Here is an 18,407-nt window from a genome sequence, read left to right as displayed (position 1 = left end):
AAATTCTTCTTATTTATTTTTATTAAAAATATAATTTCGTCCCCTTAAAATATTATAAAAATTTGCGTCCGTTCATACTTCGAATTACATGTAATATTCTTTTTAACAAAGATGCAGCACTGCAACCATTATTATTTAAAATTTACGATAAATTACACTATTATTCCTTTAACTTTTAGAATAGTTTCATTTTAGTCAAAAGTTACATTAACGTCATTTTAATTTACTTTCATTCTGATTATTATTTACTGTCATCTGACATATCCACGTATTTTTTTCTTAATCAATTAATGTATCATCTAATAGAATAACAATATGTATCATCATCTTATTGTTAAATTAAAAATTAAGAAATATTTACGTTAAATTGTAATTAAAATTAAATTTATTTTATGAAAATCTATCAATCATAATATAAATTATAAAATAATATAAATACATAAATTTATAAGATATTTTATGTTTTTATGTGTTAAAATACATTCTTATACTAATAACCAGTTGGTATAGTGGGATGAAACACTAGATTCTTTAAGCAATGTCAGGGGTTTGAATCCTGGCGTTTACGAATGGAGTAAACTAGGTTGGGAGGATTGCCCTCGTCTCTACAATACACGATCTGAATTAGTCGGTCAATAAATAAGATACTAGTGATTTATTCAAATATATATATATATATATATTGTTATATTATTTTATAATTATTATCAATATATTTTTATAAAATAAATAAAATTAATTTTAATTACAATTTGACGTAAATATTATTTTTATCAACATCATCACAATTTCTTAATTTGACCTGATGGTTAGACGTTAAATTCTCTCTTTAAAATCCATGGTTCGTTCACCATCTTATTGAAGTGAATAGTTTTATAAGGAAAATGATAAAATAACCTAAAAATTCAGGGACTATTGATGTAGTTTTGCTTTGTTTGTTCATTTTCTATTAAAAGCTTATTTGTGGGGTCATAAACAAATTTTCCTTGGCGTAAACTCTATCTATGACCACTTAATTATTAATCTTTTCCATTTTGGTCATTGCTTTCAGTTTTATCAATTAGATGATCTAACTATTTAATTGTTGCCAATCAAGTCATTGGCCCTTAATATTTGATGGAGATGCTTACATGGTAGTTAACAAAATAATTCTATATTTGATCCTCATTACTTACATATTCTATCAATTTACTCCTAATTTTAATTTAATTCAAAAATTAACCCTCTAATCAAGAGGTGACATATTTCCACAAATGTAAAAAAGAAACTCTAATTATGTCAATTTTCCTAACTATTGTGTCACATCTTCCGTTAAATGTTAACGTCCAGTGGCTTGATTGGCAACAATTAAATAGTTATGTAGTTTGATTGATAAAATTAAACGATTGGTGGTCAAAATGACAATAAACAATAGTTAAATAGTCATAAGTATAGTTTACCCACTTTGTTTTGTTGCATAAACACAGAAAACAAGATGAAAAACACAACTACTGGTCCACTACCTAGGCAGTTGAAGTTTTAAACTCAGTGAGAATAGAGAAGGAGAGGGAGAGGGAGAGGGAAAGGGAGAGGGAAAGGGAAAGGGAAAGGGAAAGGAACAATCAAAGACAATGAAAGAGATTCAGGTTAAAGTAGCATCCCAGAAACAGCCAAGTTCAGACATTGGATAGGAAAGTGAGCTGGGAAACGGGGTTTTCATTGTTGGTTTCCTTTTTCTTTTTTTCTTTTTGGATTTTACTCGTTGTTTAACACTTGTACTTGATGAGTGAATCAATAGTATCTCCTCTTGGCGGTTCCGTTTTCAATTTAAGTGCCGCATGTTGGGTTCTTCGGCTGTCTTCTTCTTAGGGTTTCTTAACGAACCTCATCGCCATCGTTTCCCATCATTCAAACGGCTTAACTCTCGGGGAGTTTTCGGTGTTTGAGTTAATAGTTTTACTAATGTCACAGAAGAGGCCCCAAGAAGATGGTAAGGCTCGACCCTCTGAAGCGTTTAGTCCTGATCAGGATAAACGGAGAAGGGTTCCCACATTGAGAAAGTACACGCCTTTCCTTTCTTACCTTGATTTTTTACCTTATTAATGCATAATTGGGTTTTAGGGTTGGGTAAAATTAATTTTTAAATTTGGTTGGTTGGTCCTCGTTATTTCTGTGTTTAATATGATTGAAAATTCTTAAGCTGAAGTGAAAACGTGCAAATGGATATTTTTATTGAGTTTATTTATTGGTTAGCGAAGTTGTTATTGGCAATTTGTAAAGTGATTAATATTACCTTTGTTAATGTTGAAACCAACTAGAGAACTGAATTAGGTATTTGTTTTTGCTTAATTGAGTATGGTTTGTCCTCATGGACTTCACTTTGTTGTGATTTGTTATTGTGAACTTTGATATGCTTTTTTGTTCAATGGGGTCTTTTTTTATTTTTGGATTGAACTTTGAAGTTCTATGTGGTCATTTATGGGTTTTTTCTTCCAATTTCTGAATGATATGTTAGTACAGTAAGAGATGATCAAAAGTTGTTATCTCACATGTACATGCTTTAACAATAGATCCGAGGTTCCGGAAAGTGTTGGTATATTACCATGGAGATTTCACTTGGCACTATATGTTCCCAGAAAGAAATACTTTATTCTTATATCTGAGGGGATAAATATGAGAACGAAATGATATTCATGGTCATAGAAATAGATTTTCTTCTCTTGGTGTTGGATATGGTGTGGTTTTTCTTGAATACGTTTTCGTTATCTATTAATTGAATCTCGCTTACACCTATGCGTGTTTTGTGATGATAGTTTAGTCCATCTAATATTATGCATCATTTTTACAGTGATTCTTTTGGTTGCTAATCTGTTTTTAAATGATGGTAGTGTGGTTCAGGAGGTGATGAAGTTGCAATCAGTCCAGCATTTGCTGGAGCCAGTTTTGGAGCCACTAATTCGTAGAGTGGTATGTTTCTTCCCTTCATCATGTTATTTCAAAAGTGCTCTTAAATTATTTATCATCTTCCACCATGAAACAGGTTTGATTTTTATTTACATAGTAAAAGAGATTTTTAATGAGCTTTCCTTTCTATCCAGCTTGTCATATTTTCTCATTTAACATCAAGTTACAAGTATATATTCATAATAGATATTCTCATGTGATGGTGCTTCACTGCCACAAAAAAGGTTGTAGGAAAAGGGGTCAATTCCTTTATCAAGCGTTGAAATCACACTATTTTCATGTCCCATGCTTAATGAGTTTTTCTTCAGCAGTTATTGTTTTCTATGCTACTTGGACTCGGGAGTGAATAATTTCTTATACAATTATGCATACAGCATTGACATTGGCATATTCAGTTTTTTCCTTAAGCTTTTCCTTATAATTGGAAGGTGTAAACTTATTACCCATTGTTGGAGAAATAAGCCAAAGCTTTAGGTCTTCGAGGGTGCACATCCAAGGGGCCTATACATACATGTTGGACACCACTTGAACCCAAAAACCTTAGGTTCTTGGATCCTTCATGTATATTTGTTAATTTTACATCCAACTTCTTAACTGGAGTGCGATATTACACTCACATGTGAACCTCAAAACCCACGTCTTCGAAAAAGAAAGTGTAGGACATGGGTATTTCACGAAAATATGGAGTCAGAGTGATATGTCTAGCACTATCTCCAACGGATTCAATCATTTTAAACTTCACATGGTTTATTGACTAACAACTTCGAAAATGAAGTGCAAGAACTTTCAGGTCATTGCATCTTTTCAGTTACTCTTTTATCCTTTTGGATCTTAACAGATGTCCAGATTCCAGATTTCCTCGCTTAAATCAAGAACATGATCTTTAATTTTAAAACTGTGGTATAATGCAAGTGGCATATCTCTTTCAAGTTATTTATTAAGTTCAAATTTCTTGTAATCTTATATTCAAATTTGGGCCTCTTCACCTATTGCCTACTATTATTAGGCTGGATGTTTAATATGATATGAGAACCTAGATGTGCTATGTTTTTCCTGCCTTAATCCATGTGAACTTGGCCATCTTCTTAACAGGAGTGTTTAGTGGTGTTAACCCCATAAGTCTAGGGTTTCCTATGATCTTATATTTTGGTTGGGCTCTCCACTTATGCCAATTAGTTTTAGGTTGGATGTTTAACAATATTATTGAAAATTTGTTTTCTGTCTAATGATCATAACATACATGTTACCCCATTAATATTTGTTGGGCTATGTGGACCTTAATGGATAGCAACAAAATGGTTGTGTTTGCTTCTATTGGGAACATATTTCCTCAGCTTAACTGTATTTTTCCTTATTTATGCACACTAGCTTTCAGATCAGATAATAAGCATGATAAAACAAAACCAAAGGTGTGAACTGAATTTGTCATAGTAAATGGACAGTTGCCCATTTAAAAATAATTTGAACTCTTGATACTCGATTCTAGGTCCGTCATACAGAATTGTCATTTATTCTTTTCAGTTCTACAAATTCTTTTGGTATCTTCACTCAACCTTTCTATGAATGTTTTTAATGAATTATTCTTGAAGCATGAAATGTTATATCAATGCTATTTTGCTTCATTGATGGCATGCTGTCAAATAATGTTGCGTTTTTATTTTTCTAAAGTTATTCTATTTCTTTGTAAATGGCAATGCTATTGTGTCTGACATCTAGTTTCGAAGTTTCTTTTTTTGGGAAAAGCCAGCAAAAACTTGTATTCTTATCTATCGGTGGCAAGCTCCCATAGTTTTTAGCAGTTGCTCTTTCTGCACAATACTTTTTTAAAAAGATTGAATATGTCAATTATCGGATGTACATTAACTATCCTATGTTTTGTAGGTCAGAGAGGAAGTTGAAGCGGCTCTTAGAAAGAATTTGAATAATATGAAAAGGTATTTTATTCAATTCAAAGAAGAATAGAGATTAGAAATATTTCCACTAGAAAGCTGTGTTAACTTCATAGTCTATGCTAAACCAAACAGTTGTTTTTTTTTCAAGGAATGGAGGGAAGGAGGTAAATTCTACCGAATCAAGAAATTTACACCTCCAGTTCTTAAATAATCTCTCTCTTCCGGTGTTCACTGGAGCTCGAATTGAAGCAGAAGAATGTTCTGCCATTAAGGTGGCCATAGTCGATGCACTTACTGGACAAATAGTTTCCTCTGGCCCCGAGGCTTCTGCCAAAGTAGAAATTGTAGTCCTCGAGGGAGATTTTGATGGTGATGAGGGGGACAATTGGACACTTGAAGAGTTTAAGAATAACATTGTAAGAGAGAGAGAAGGAAAGAAACCTCTTCTTGCCGGAGATGCATTTCTAACTCTTACTGAGGGAATTGGATTAGTGGGTGAGATATCGTTCTCAGATAATTCAAGCTGGACGAGAAGCCGTCGTTTCAGACTTGGTGCAAGAGTTGTGGATGGCTCTGATGGAACTAGAGTAAGAGAAGCAAAGATGGAATCCTTCATTGTCAGGGATCATCGTGGTGAATGTAAGTACTTATTTATTAATTTGTTTCTGATAAGTAGGTACATATTTATTGTATAGCACAAGATATATAATTTTTCAGGCCACGAAATCGGATGCTTGTCACTTTTATTAGTTGCTTAGTATAGTCACCAATTGATGATGACATCAAGATGTTGAATGAATTTTAATATCATTTTACTTCTTAACTTTCTCCACTTTTTTAATTTATTCTTAAACTGCAAAGATCAAAATAAGCTTCAGGATTCCAATCACAAGAAGAAAAATAAGGTTACATTGACCTTTTTTCTTTTTGTTGGCTGTTTTCTTCAGAATTTCTGTATGCATTGACTTGGTTGTTTGTAAGTCATTATGAGAATGAGATAGAAGCTAGAAGGAACTAAACTTTTGCTTTCTGGTTGCAGTATACAAGAAGCACCATCCTCCATCTCTTTCTGATGAAGTATGGAGATTAGAGAAAATTGGCAAAGATGGGGCTTTCCATAAGCGCTTGAGTCGGGAAAATATCAACTCTGTAAAGGATTTCTTGACCATGCTCTTCATAGATCCTCCAAGGCTACGGCATGTAAGATTCGACGGCTCTTTCCTTTTGTATGCTGCTTAGAATTTTTCTGGACTGTTTCCAGTTTCCTTGCATCTCCCTTCAAATGTCCTTTGGCAGTAGCATCAAAATTAAAAAGAAGACAAACTGATTCAGTTCAGTTACGTAACTGTGCCCAATATGTTGGTTGCTTCTTTATAGTTAGAAGGCTCTAAAATTTTATGGTTTTTAATCAGTTTTTAGACGGCCCTTAAGTTTGAGCATGTTCGAGTAGCTTTTCACAAAGGAACTCTGTTGTGTATGGTATGGGATTAGACCACAGGAATTTGTGCTGAATTTTATACCTCAAAAAAGTTCCATAGTTGGACATGTATCAACATAATCTTTTATTACATTTAATTTTAAACGTCTTGTAGTTTCTGTGCAGTAGACTGTTTGTGTTCATCTATGTTCAATTTGTACATCAGTTATAATGAAACCTAGCATCAGTAGAGATTCATGGTTTAAGTTATCGAGGTTTCATGTTGTCTATTAATCAACAATCAGGATTTTGCTGGTGTTAATATGCTAATAGCAAGAATATATGTTTATGCAGATCCTCGGCACAGGTATGTCAGCTAAGATGTGGGATGTCACCGTGGAGCATGCTCGAACATGTGTGATTGATAAGAGAGTGTACTTGTACTGCCCTCCTGGTTCTCTACAGAAATCCGGCGTAGTCTTCAACATTGTTGGACAAGTGACAGGTCTACTTTCGGAATGCCAGTATATTACAATAGATAAGCTATCAGAAACTGAGAAGGCACACTTGCTCTTATCTGATTTTGTTTTATCTATTTATTCATTTTGCTTATGTCATTAATGGCATCTGATTTTCTACTCCATCAGATTGAAGCCCAAAACTTGGTGATTTCTGCATTTCAACGCTGGGAAGATGTTCTTTCTTTCGATGATGAGGCGTCTCTTACAGCTGGTTTTTCGAATTTAGCTAATTCTCCATACACAAGCTCAGCGAAGACGGAGATTTCTAATGATACCAAGTATTTGGCTTCTCAAAAGATTGGTGGATTTGATTATGCACAATCAAGTTCTTCTCCGGATATCATTTCAACCATCTATTCAGTTGGGGGTATGAGCGGCTTAGACGATTATACGCTGCATGGTATCGAAAATATGTGTCTTAGATCATATGACCAAACATTGAGTTATCCCGGCCGAGTCGCTAATTCCCTGATATGTGACACAGATATTAGTCAGTCATTTTGCGATGAAGATCATCTTCGGTTTTTCGATAATGATCTCCAGTCCCAGAGCCTTGGTTTGGAATCACAAGTGGATCTACAAGCTGCCGTTGACGGATTCCTTCTGCAACGTACTGCTGTTAAAGCACAGAGGAGATGGACCAAGGTTTTCAGTGTGCTCAAATGGTTCTCCATTAAAAGAAAAGTTAAAGAAAAATTTCGTGGTCTTCAGATATAGCCATGGATTGCCATGTTTTTACCGATTCCATTCTTCGTGTGACTTTCAGAAAATGCAACCCTATACAGCCGCGCTACGCAGAATTTGGCTGATTATCTGATGTAAAAAAAATATTTTACTTCGGTTGATATATAAAAAAATAATTATAATACGAGAATTTATCCCAAAAAAAAAATAGAGTGCTTTAGACATGATTACGAGTAGAGATGCACAGAAGCCGGATTTCAATCCGATCCGGATCGGATAAAAATCGATCCGGTTTTTTCTCCCAACCCAAAAACCGGATTTTAAAAAAACCGGTTCGGATCTTAACCGGTTTGGAGGGTCGGATGGTGTAACCGGTGTAACTGGTTTCGGTTTGCAAAAAACCGGTTTTAAAAAAAAAACCGGATTTTTTCGGTTAAAAAACCGGTTTTTTAAAAAAACCGGTTTTTTATCCGGATAAAAAATCGGTTTTTTATCCGGTTTGAAAAAAATCGGTTTTTAATCCGGTAAAAAAACTGGTCATTCAATTTTTTTCTCAAACCGGTTATACTATCCGGTTTTTAAATATCCGATCCGGTTTAAAAAAAAACCGGTTTTTTCAAAATCCGATTTCGGATATTTTTTACCCAAAATCGGATATTCGGATTTTTTGTGCACCTCTAATTACGAGTGTAAAATATAGGATCAAAGGTACGATGCAAAGGATTGCCTGGTCTATTGATGTCTGGCTCTATGAACTTCAGCAGCCGAAGATTTGAATGGTAATCCTATGCAAGTAGGAAGTGTAAAAGTAAATTCTGCAGTGCTGCTGCTTATATTAACTGAAAGTGCTATGTTTGGAAATATACGTGTGCATACTTCACTCAATTTAATTGGATTTATCAATTATAATGGTTATTTAGTATGACATACATGCATAATTATCTTACATGTTAAATGAAATCTGTTCAATGAAACTCACAAATGTTGATAAAAACCTTTGAAAAAAAGAAGTCTAGCTTAACCCATCAGAAAGCAAGTGCCAGAACAAGAAATAAATTGCAATGCCAGGAAGATGATACCCAGAAAATAAAGAACAAATCTGCAGGTAATCAAGGACTATCCAGGAAGCCAATCTTGGAAAGCAGTATTCCCGAAGCATGTCTTTATAATTAAATATGACAATTACATTTACCATATATAGAAGTTTGGGATTTTAGATCGACTTAATACAAAATTAAGTGCCTAAATTTTACATCGAAAAATATTTTAGTACCTAAAGAAATTTTCGCTAAAAATAAGTATCTAACGTTTTCATCGAAGTTTTTTTAGATGTATGAACCGTAACGATCGTTAAATAACACATGTCATGTTATGGTAATTTTGAGAATTTATATTAAATATATAAAAATATTTTTTATTAAAAAAAACAACCAGCGTCCCCCCTTCTATTTTCTCCCTTCCCATTTCCCCTTTCCATGCTTGTTGACCGGCCATCCTTGACCGTCACCGCCACCTTCACCGGCACCGACGTCGACCCTCGACCATAATCCCGTTGACCTTTCATCGCAAAGTGCCAACGTTTTCCGTAGAGAAGCGTTCAAAGATTCATCGAATTTTAAGCCACTATCATTATTTTTCATCGATTCCGACCGATCTCGACATCCATGAGCCACACCGTCACCACCAATCGAACACCGTGCAATTCCAATCAAAACTCGAGTGTTCAGCAACGATAGTCGCCAGAGATGGCCACGACAGTTGGTAATAAGGGTTGAAATGAAATATTTAAATTTTTAAGAGTTTTTTTTATAATTTCATTAAAAGTTTGAGTTTTTTTATAAATAAATTGTACCAAAACGTTTTTCAAGGCATTGTTTAGTCACTTATTCTTGTATTAAGCCTTTAAGATTTGTACTAAATGTTTGACCAATTTAATATTGTGTATTGTGTGTGTGTGTGTGCAAGTTGGTATAACAAGGATAAAGTTTCACAAAAAGGTAAATATGCAAATAGTTACACTAAGACTTATTATCAGCCATTGATAGGAAACTCTAGCTCTTGCAATTGCTGTTGTCATTGCATATGTCAGCCTGTGAATAAAAAACGAAATAAAACGAAACAGATATGCGACACTGTGAGCATTAATACATGGCAATCACATGCCAAAATCGGAAAAATAAAAATATAAACAAGAAACACTTTTATTCTATTAATGTATTTCCTTTTTCTTCTATTGTTTTGTCATATTCTTCACCTTTATTTGGCAAAAGATGGAAAAGGTCAGAAAGGATTTTTAATCCACTGGCTGAGAATCATCATAACAAGGTATGCTATTGTGTAAATTACTTAAAGGCATTTTAATATAATTTCTCTTGTAATTCCTGATAAACCCTATGTTAATTACCTTTCAATTTGTCAATTTCATGGTCTTAGAATAGTTAGAAGTTTAAATCATTTTGCAGCCATCAGACTGGATTGGGAATACGATATTGATAACTTCGGTTGACTGGTAAAAGAAGGGACCACCTGGTAAAAGAGAAGTTTAACTGCCACAGGCATAGGTTATCACCGGCTACAGTAATGTTTCACATTGTGGTGTTCAAAGCATTTGCATAGGTTAGCTTTTAATAGATCTAGCGATTTTGGACACGAGACAAAAACATGAGAAGAAAATAACTAAATATGTCAAAACACAAACACGTCAACATCTCTGTCACACGAATTACTAGAGTTAGAACTCAAGTATATGATACCTTAGAAAATACAATGATAGTAAAACTAATATGAGCGCAACTTGAATACACGGATTATCCAGTCTAGCTTTTAATAAGCCACGCAGTTAGAGGGTTAGGACATTTTTACTTCCCAAAGGTACGATTATCTGAAAATCTGAGAAGAGTGGATATGGGAATAATAGCAGCTATCAATTCAATTATTTCAAAGACATCTGTTTGTGTTATGAGATAAACAAACATAGAAAAGGAAAACCATATAAGTTTGCCTGATAGAGCAAAAGCCAACCTCTTATGCATGTATGCTACTCAGCTTATCTATTTTGTTGTCAACAATAGAACCTTGAAACCTCATACAGTAACAGAATACATACCTTGTTCTTTCTTCTCATCTCCAAGACATCTTCTAATGGTGGTCGGCCTGAAACAAGAACAGGAACCATTAAAACATGACATACCTGTAAAATTTACAAGCCATCATTTAAAACTTCAACCAAAGAATAAAGAATCTAGAGATAGAATCGCATTAGCTTCCACTCTTAGTGCATTCATTTCAAAAGGCAATTGAGTTTGATATGTAGGTTAAGATGCAAGTGCAACCTGCAGCCAAATATTAATGGCACAAACTAACTAGACTTCACAAACGAAAGCTAAGAATGGAGTCTCAGAAATTCAGTTTCATTTTTTGACCTGAATGGAACTCAAAGTATATAGAATAGAGAATTCCAATTACATATATTTACCAGTAATTTGAAGACGATACTTAGCCCAAACACCATAGATGGAATCAGCAATTGTTGCAATCTGCAAGGCATGGATTAGGATTAGACACTGATGTGATCGCAAAAGGAGATATTTTTTGTTTTTCCTGAAACTACTAGTTCCAGAAAGGCAGGAGCAGATAATAGAACTATAATATAAGGAAGCATAAGCTTACAGGTTCATATTTGGTAATGGCATAAACCCATCCAAGACCAACTTGCTCATACAATTTTCTAAATGCCTGCGAGTCATCAATAACATAAACAATGTTTTAAACTTATTCTTCTAACGAGGAACAAAACTAAACTCAACTAAAAGAAGGAAATAAGGGGAAAAGGTCGCCGGATTCAATTAAAGAAATCTTTCTTTTTTGAAGACTCAATTAAAGATATTTTAAAAATATACTCTTTTCGACTAGTGCTTAAGTATAATAGCATCAGATAGCACTTCAATTAAACTCCTTTTGTACAAATAAGCACACCTTTTATGCCTACAGACTATGATGACCCTCCAAATACATGAAAAACCTTCAATTATTTTTCTAATGCACCCTATGTCATACATATATCCGTATCTGACACTCATGTGTCAAGCCTAAGTCTGAGCCTATACAAACTTGTAGTGATTACATACTAAAATCTGTTTCCATATCTAACAGCATCCAGGACTCCAAATTATGAAAGGAATACTGGTTTGCAACTTTTCAGATTCAATGCTTGTGTACCTAAGTTGTTTTTTGTTTTACCCACTTTATTACAATATTTGTTATCCTTTACTTCCATCTAGATTACAGTCTAACAACTTATAACGCTAAAGAACATTCTCCTCATTGCCACTTTTAATACAGGAGTGCCATTGTATAAATTAAGAAATATACCTCAACATCTGTGACAACAGTTCCATCAGAGAGAATGGCATGAATTCTTCCCATAACCTATAAAGAAAACATAAACAATACATACCATGTTTCTCAAAAGAATAACTCTTGAAATTTATGAAAAATGGGTTCAATAACCTTGGAAAAATTTAAAAGGTGGAAGGGATTTAAATTACGGTTGCAGCCGCGTTTTCGGCCGAGTTGCGTTTATCGTAGTTGTGGATATAACAGATGCTATTGCCGTCGTTGCGGATATTGCGGTCGTGAATTTTTTCTAAAGGAGTTGATTTTTTTTATAAAAATAGCTGATTTTTTTTTTTAATTAAAATTGCGGAATAACAGGAATAGCAGTCCGCTATTGCCTTGATTGGCCGCTATCCGTTAAATTGCGGCAGCGATCCACCACTATTGGTGTGATCACGCTTCACACCGCTATTTTCCGCGACAGCAGTTTCGGACACCGCAGCGATCGCAATATAGCGGCCACTATTGGTGGACTATACAAAATAGCTAACTTCTCATGTGGATTTTAAAAGATGTACAATGTGAACATACAGTTTCGTAGTCCAATCCTTGATTTTCTTCAGGAGAATAATCATCAGAACTTATGTCAACAAACTTGATAGTGCCATATTGCTTATTCCTCTCCCTTAGCATATCAACCTAGCAGCGAAATAAATTTCAACCGAGTGAAAAGAAGAAGAAACCCATCGAATATTATCAATCATCATAAGCAAAACATACACATGAAATATATGCAGTATGATAAACCTCACGCATGCAAAGCGGACAATCTCCATCATAAAGCATTTTAATCTTCCAATTTTGTTGGGATTTTTGTTCATTGTCTTCTTTTCCTTTCTGGGATGTTATGGTATCTACAGTAACTTCCTGTATCGCCCGAATCTGATTCTTGAATCCTGGAAAGAAAACGCACAGCAGTTGATAAAAAATCAAACTCCCACGCTCTTTTAAGAATATGATCAACAAAATGAATGAAAATTAACGCACAGTAGCTAAAGAAATGAATGAAACCCCAAAAAAAGATGATGAAAAAGTGACCCATCAAAATGAAGGGCAGCCATACCAGTTTTGTAGTTAGGAATAGCTGCAAATCTTTGGAGAGAACGGGAAGCGAAATGATGGGATCGTACCCTGAAAAATGGAGAAGATGAAAGGAGAAATGGGGTGGTTCTTTGTTTTCCAATGCAAGCACCAGCAACGGCAGCCCCTCTCAACGCCATACCGCTTATGGAATTGCTTTTTTTCTCCTCAAAATTCTAGCCATCGGTTTGTTTCTTCATCAACATTAAAAGCGACCACCAGCTTCTGTTGTAACGTGGCAATCGCATATTCACCAATATTAATACACATGGTTAGAAGACAGAACCCAGGAAGGCAACAGAGCTAGCGAATATGGTGGTAAATGTGTAGGGTCGGATCCGGCTAAATCGGGTTCTTTTGGGTTTGGTTTATTCTGACTCAAATAAGGTAAAATATCATTTATGTTTGAGTAAATTTTTATATTAATGTTTCAAAATTAACTATTTCATCATTAATATTATCCATTTATACTAAATTGATTACTTGCCCTAATCCGTGGACTAAGGGATGTAGGCCTAGGAAAACTGGAGATTTGTGGGGCTATAGCCCCTCATTTAAGAAAATTATAAGTTAGACTTTTAAAGACTTTTAAAAATTTAATTTCACGCTCTCAAAATTTTTAAAAATTCACATTAAATTTTAATTTTTGAATGGTCTTAGTTAAACCCCTCTCATAATTTTTAAAAATTCTTATTAAACATCTCAAGATTTCAAAAATTTTAATTATACTCTAATTCTTTGAAAAAAATATAAACTAATCTTTCAAAAAAATTTAAAAATTTTAATTCAAACTTTTGAATTTTAAGTTGGTCTCCTAGATTTTATCACCAAATTCATCCACTGATGACAGATAGTTGATATGGCAAGTAAACCTGGTTGACCTGGCACGGTTTCGTCACGTGAAATAGTCTTCTACCTTCAACCCTTCGTCATAATGAATGGGATCCTTGTTTTATAACAATTAAAGCAGTCGTCGCCCTTTCTATTGATGGAAACCACGACAGAGTCTTCCTCTATTAGATTAAAGATAATGACGAAGACACGTCCTTTTATTCTACGTAAACAATCCAGTTTTTTGGTCCACCACCATAAACCGAATGAATGACAGTGGTGTTGAAAAATTACTTGATAAGGTAAACATTACCATAATCTTCGATGTATGCAGGTGGCTTCAGCGACAATTAAGAGCTTTTTATTAGCCATTGAATATGTAATCCAATAGGCTCAGGAGCATAATCAGCAAAGAGACTATGAGAAGCTTCATAAAATATCTAAACTCATTCCAAGTAAACAAGACAACGATTTTGAACAATATGAAAACTAGCATTTCCCAATGTATTTCAGGTACTAATGAGATTCTCGAAAGCTTGTGTTCAGGCAATTCAAAGCCACACTAGGAAGCAAATGGTCTTGAAGCTTGTTGAATGATAAAGGTGTTGCTTATGTGTGCAGTTAGTTTTGTAGTTAGGAAGCTATTAGCAGTAGTTATTAACTGTTAGTTGTTAGCTGTTATGAGTAGTTATAGTGGTTGTAATCTCTTATATATAAGCAGTATTATAATTCAATAAATGATATGCATCTTGGTTTCATATTTCTTCAATGAAGTTATTTCCTCACATGGTATCAATCGCCATAAGTTCCTGGAGCTTCTTGGTTTTCTTGCTGCGTAACTTAGGGTGTTCTTGTTAGTTCATCGTGTTGTTAAGTGTAAAAGGTGATTTCTCAGTAGTTCTGGTATGATGTTTCTATTTGATTAACGGATCTTTATGTGTTTCTTGCTTGTTTCTCTACTGAGTGTTGTGATTCGATCTTCACTAACAAGAAGATCAATGTGGTGTTGGATGAAACAAACTTCTTGTTGTGGAAACAATAAGTTTTACTTACCGTTCGCAGTCATTGGCTTGAGCGTCTTCTCACCGATGGTATGCAATCTCCACCGGAGATGATTGTTGACGAAGATGGCAGTCTTGTTTCCAATGAAGCTTATGATGATTTTGTAGCCCAGGATAGTGCATTAGTATCGTGGTTACTTTCTACCATTAGTCTACATCTTTTATCTCAATTTGTGGGAGTTGAGACAGCTGCATCTATCTGGGCTACGATGTTGTAATACTTTGGAACTAGGTCTTCAACCTTGGTGATGAGTTTACATTGTAAACTTCAGTCTCTCAAGAAGGGAGAAGACAGTATGCGAGTCTACATTGCCAAATTCAAACAAATTTGTGATGCATTGGCTTCACGTGGAAGTCTGATTCCTCTTGTAGGACATATTACTAGCATTTTGAAGGGGTTACTGCGTGAGTATCAGTTGTTTATGGTTGTTATTTGTTAAGATTTTCGGAAGCTCGAATCGACAACCGAAACGGTTTGTAAAGAGGGGTCGGAACGGTTTTGTGTTTAGGGAGTAAGGAGATTGTAAGATAGAGAATTGCACAGCAATTTATAGTGGTTCGACTTTCTCAACCAAAGTCTACGTCCACTACCTTAGCTTCTCACCTAGGATTTTCCAACAAATTCACTAATTTGTTCTTTCTTTTGAGGATAAAAAGTAACCTTACAAACTCCCTAGTTTTTCCAGGCTAAACTAGAACCTTTCCCTAGCTTTTACACGGGCTAAGCTAGAACATTTCCCCTTTACAAAAGGATAAAACATGTAAACAAGAAAACCTCTCTAAGGTAGGTGTTTACAAGATTGAGCTCACAAGAACAAAATATTTATAAGAGAAAGATGAAATAAGATTGAAAAACTCTTCTCTTGTGTTTGATTGCTTGGATAATTGTTCTCTTACTTCTTCAAGTGTCCTTAGCTTGTATTTATAGCTTGGAATATGTTTGAAGTCATATTTAGCCGTTGGGGATGTTTTAGAGCAGTTTGGAGATGAGAATCCATTAATAAAGCAGCTTGGAGCTTGGGGGGAATCGGTACCCCTCATAGGGAATCAGTTCCCTAAGTATAATATGATTTCGACCGTTAGACAGGGGGAATCGGTACCCCCTGGGGGGGAATTTGTTCCCCCTGGGGGGGAATCGGTACCCCCTGGGGGGGAATCTGTACCCCTTGGACATTCTATTTTCTCGGAGCAAAAAACCTGCAGGGGGAATCTGTACCCCCTGGACAATCTGATTTTTCTTGGCTTTGAAACGGTTTGAAATACTTTGTAAAATTGTTTTAAAAATAGTTTAAGTATAAAACACAATTTTACACTTTAGTAAGGATTAAAATGAACTTTGAAAGACTTGGAGTAATATTTTGATATTCGAATAATTACATCGAATATACTTAGAAAAGCTTTTGTAAAATCTTAAAATTCATTTAACTTAATTTGTTATATCGAAACATCAAAATGTTTTCAACAATCTCCCCCTTTTTGATATAACAAAACATTTGAGTAATTTTAAGATTTTGAAATCAAGTTTGAAATTACTCCCCCTTACTTTAACACTTCTCCCCTTTAACACCTTAACACTTTTCCCCTTTGGATGGATCACCTATAATTTCACCATCCTTTACATAGTTGTACTCTCTTGGATAAGATACTTCCCTTTCTTCAATGGTTGGATTCTCGAGAGGATCATGAGTTTCCTCATCTTTTGTTTCTTACTTTGATGATGGTTCTCCAGCATCATGTCCAACGTCATTTATATTTATAATCCCTACATCATCATTCACACAAGAATCCTTCCTTGGAAGGAGATTATCATCGAAAACAACATGTATAGATTCTTCTACAACTAAAGTTCTTTTATTAAATACTCGATAAGCTTTAGAATTTAAGGAATAACCCAGAAAAATTCCTTCATCACTTTTAGCATCAAATTTGCCAAGATTGTCTTTACCGTTGTTTAAAACAAAACATTTACATCCAAAAGGATGAAAATAGCTAATGTTAGGCTTTTTATTTTTGAAAAGTTCATATGGAGTTTTCTTCAAAATAGGCCTAATCATTACTCAATTAATAACATAACAAGTGGTATTTGTGGCTTCCGCCCAAAAATATTTTGGCAAATTGTTTTCACAAAGCATGGTTCTAGCCATTTCTTCTAAAGTTTGATTTTTCCTCTCAACAAAACTCTCAACAACTCCATTTTGTTGAGGGATTCTAGGTTCTGAAAAATTATGGCTAATACCATTAGAATTACAAAATTTAGTAAATCCAAAATTTTCAAATTCAGTTCCATGATCACTCCTAACACTAGTTATAGAGTAGCCTTTTTATTTTGGATTACTTTTGAAAACGTGATGAATTTTTCTAATGCTTCATCTTTAGCATTTAAGAATAGAACCCAAGTATATCTAGAATAGTCATCTACCAAAACAAATGCATATTGTTTTCCACCCAAGCTAGTAGTTCTAGATGGCCCAAAATGATCTAAATGAATCAATTGTAATACTCTACTAATGGATACATCATTAATGGATTTAAAAGAAATTCGCTTTTGTTTTCCTTTAGCACAAGCATCACAGATTTTATCATTATCAAATTTTAGTTTAGGCAGCCCTAGAACCAAATCTCCTTGAATTAACCGTTGCAAAACACTCATACTAGCATGTTCTAGTCTCCTATGCCAGAACCAACTATCATGCTCATCCTTAGCAACTAGGCATAAATTAGTCATTTTTATAGAGTCTAAATGCACCATGTAAATGTTTCCTATTCTATGACTAACAAGCATAATCCGATTAGATGCTATGTCAATGACTTTACAACCCTTAGTTTCAAACATGACATTGAATCCCTTATCACATAATTGACTAATACTCAATAGATTATGCTTTAATCCATTCATATATAAAACGTTTTTAATTTGTATGGAAGAGGTATTACCTATTATACCTATACCTTCAATGTGACCTTTTGAATTATCACCAAAAGTCACTTCTCCTCCATTTTTGGCGTTAAGCTCTATGAACCGGCTTTTGTCTCCGATCATGTGTCTTGAGCATCCACTATCAAGGTACCATGAGTTCGAATTTGTTTCATGTGCCTTGTAGCAATGCTCCTTTTCCTACAAACATAGATTAATTTTTGATTTTTGGTACCAAAATTCTTTTGGGTCCATATTCATTAGTTTCCAAAATCCTAGTCCCCTTAGGTATCCATTTGTGTAGGATATCCTTATCTTTAGTAGTAATGAGTTCTTTTGGAACCCATATACTTCTAATGATTTTTTCATTAGAGGTTCTTCAGGGACCTCTATGATTGTAGTTTTTAAAACTTTTTCTAACAAAGTTGGTTTTTAAATTTTCTCCTTTTTCAAAACGTTTTGTACCAACTCTATCAAAAGAAGTTTTAAGATCATCAATTTTCTTTTAATGATCATCATTGACCTTTGAAAGTAAATTTTGAAAATCCAAAATTTTCTTTTCAAACTCTTCTAGTTTGATTTGCAAATCACTGATTTTACTTTCAAGATCATTGTTGGTCTTGGATATGAGATTCTTTTCATTTTTCAATTTTGAAATATCATTTTTAT

General features: G+C 34.3%; 2 protein-coding genes across 2 annotated transcripts; one reads left to right on the top strand and one right to left on the bottom strand.

The window, feature by feature from the left end:
- Positions 1-1,702: 1,702 nt before the first annotated feature.
- Positions 1,703-7,543, top strand: LOC120163093 (calmodulin-binding protein 60 A-like). Its single transcript, XM_039173105.1, has 7 exons — positions 1,703-2,039; positions 2,868-2,946; positions 4,825-4,877; positions 4,984-5,474; positions 5,875-6,035; positions 6,607-6,813; positions 6,900-7,543. Exons 1-7 carry the CDS (start codon positions 1,942-1,944, stop codon positions 7,488-7,490), a joined length of 1,680 nt encoding a protein of 559 aa, XP_039029036.1. The 5' UTR covers positions 1,703-1,941; the 3' UTR covers positions 7,491-7,543.
- Positions 7,544-10,214: 2,671 nt separating this feature from the next.
- On the bottom strand, positions 10,215-13,186 carry LOC120163040 (uncharacterized protein At5g50100, chloroplastic-like). Its single transcript, XM_039173067.1, has 7 exons — positions 12,916-13,186; positions 12,600-12,748; positions 12,384-12,491; positions 11,829-11,885; positions 11,127-11,192; positions 10,933-10,993; positions 10,215-10,610 (listed from the first exon to the last, which is right to left on the bottom strand). Exons 1-7 carry the CDS (start codon positions 13,070-13,072, stop codon positions 10,519-10,521), a joined length of 690 nt encoding a protein of 229 aa, XP_039028998.1. The 5' UTR covers positions 13,073-13,186; the 3' UTR covers positions 10,215-10,518.
- Between the last annotated feature and the right edge of the window lie 5,221 nt (positions 13,187-18,407).

This window comes from Hibiscus syriacus, unplaced genomic scaffold (assembly GCF_006381635.1).
Source record: "Hibiscus syriacus cultivar Baekdansim isolate YM2019G1 unplaced genomic scaffold, ASM638163v2 tig00111427_pilon, whole genome shotgun sequence".
Lineage (NCBI taxonomy): Eukaryota > Viridiplantae > Streptophyta > Magnoliopsida > Malvales > Malvaceae > Hibiscus > Hibiscus syriacus.
This window is presented reverse-complemented; position numbering and strand designations above follow the sequence as displayed.

Bases quoted from the DNA above. Each gene is read 5' to 3' on its own strand.
- LOC120163093 (XM_039173105.1), top strand. From the start codon at position 1,942: ATGTCACAGAAGAGGCCCCAAGAAGATGGTAAGGCTCGACCCTCTGAA. The intron at 4,878-4,983 runs GTATTTTATTCA...TTTTTTTTCAAG, and splicing joins AATTTGAATAATATGAAAAG to GAATGGAGGGAAGGAGGTAA. The intron at 6,814-6,899 runs GCACACTTGCTC...CTACTCCATCAG, and splicing joins AGCTATCAGAAACTGAGAAG to ATTGAAGCCCAAAACTTGGT.
- LOC120163040 (XM_039173067.1), bottom strand. From the start codon at position 13,072: ATGGCGTTGAGAGGGGCTGCCGTTGCTGGTGCTTGCATTGGAAAACAA. The intron at 11,886-12,383 runs GTATGTTCACAT...TTTTCTTTATAG, and splicing joins AAGGATTGGACTACGAAACT to GTTATGGGAAGAATTCATGC. The intron at 10,994-11,126 runs GTAAGCTTATGC...CATGCCTTGCAG, and splicing joins CCATTACCAAATATGAACCT to ATTGCAACAATTGCTGATTC.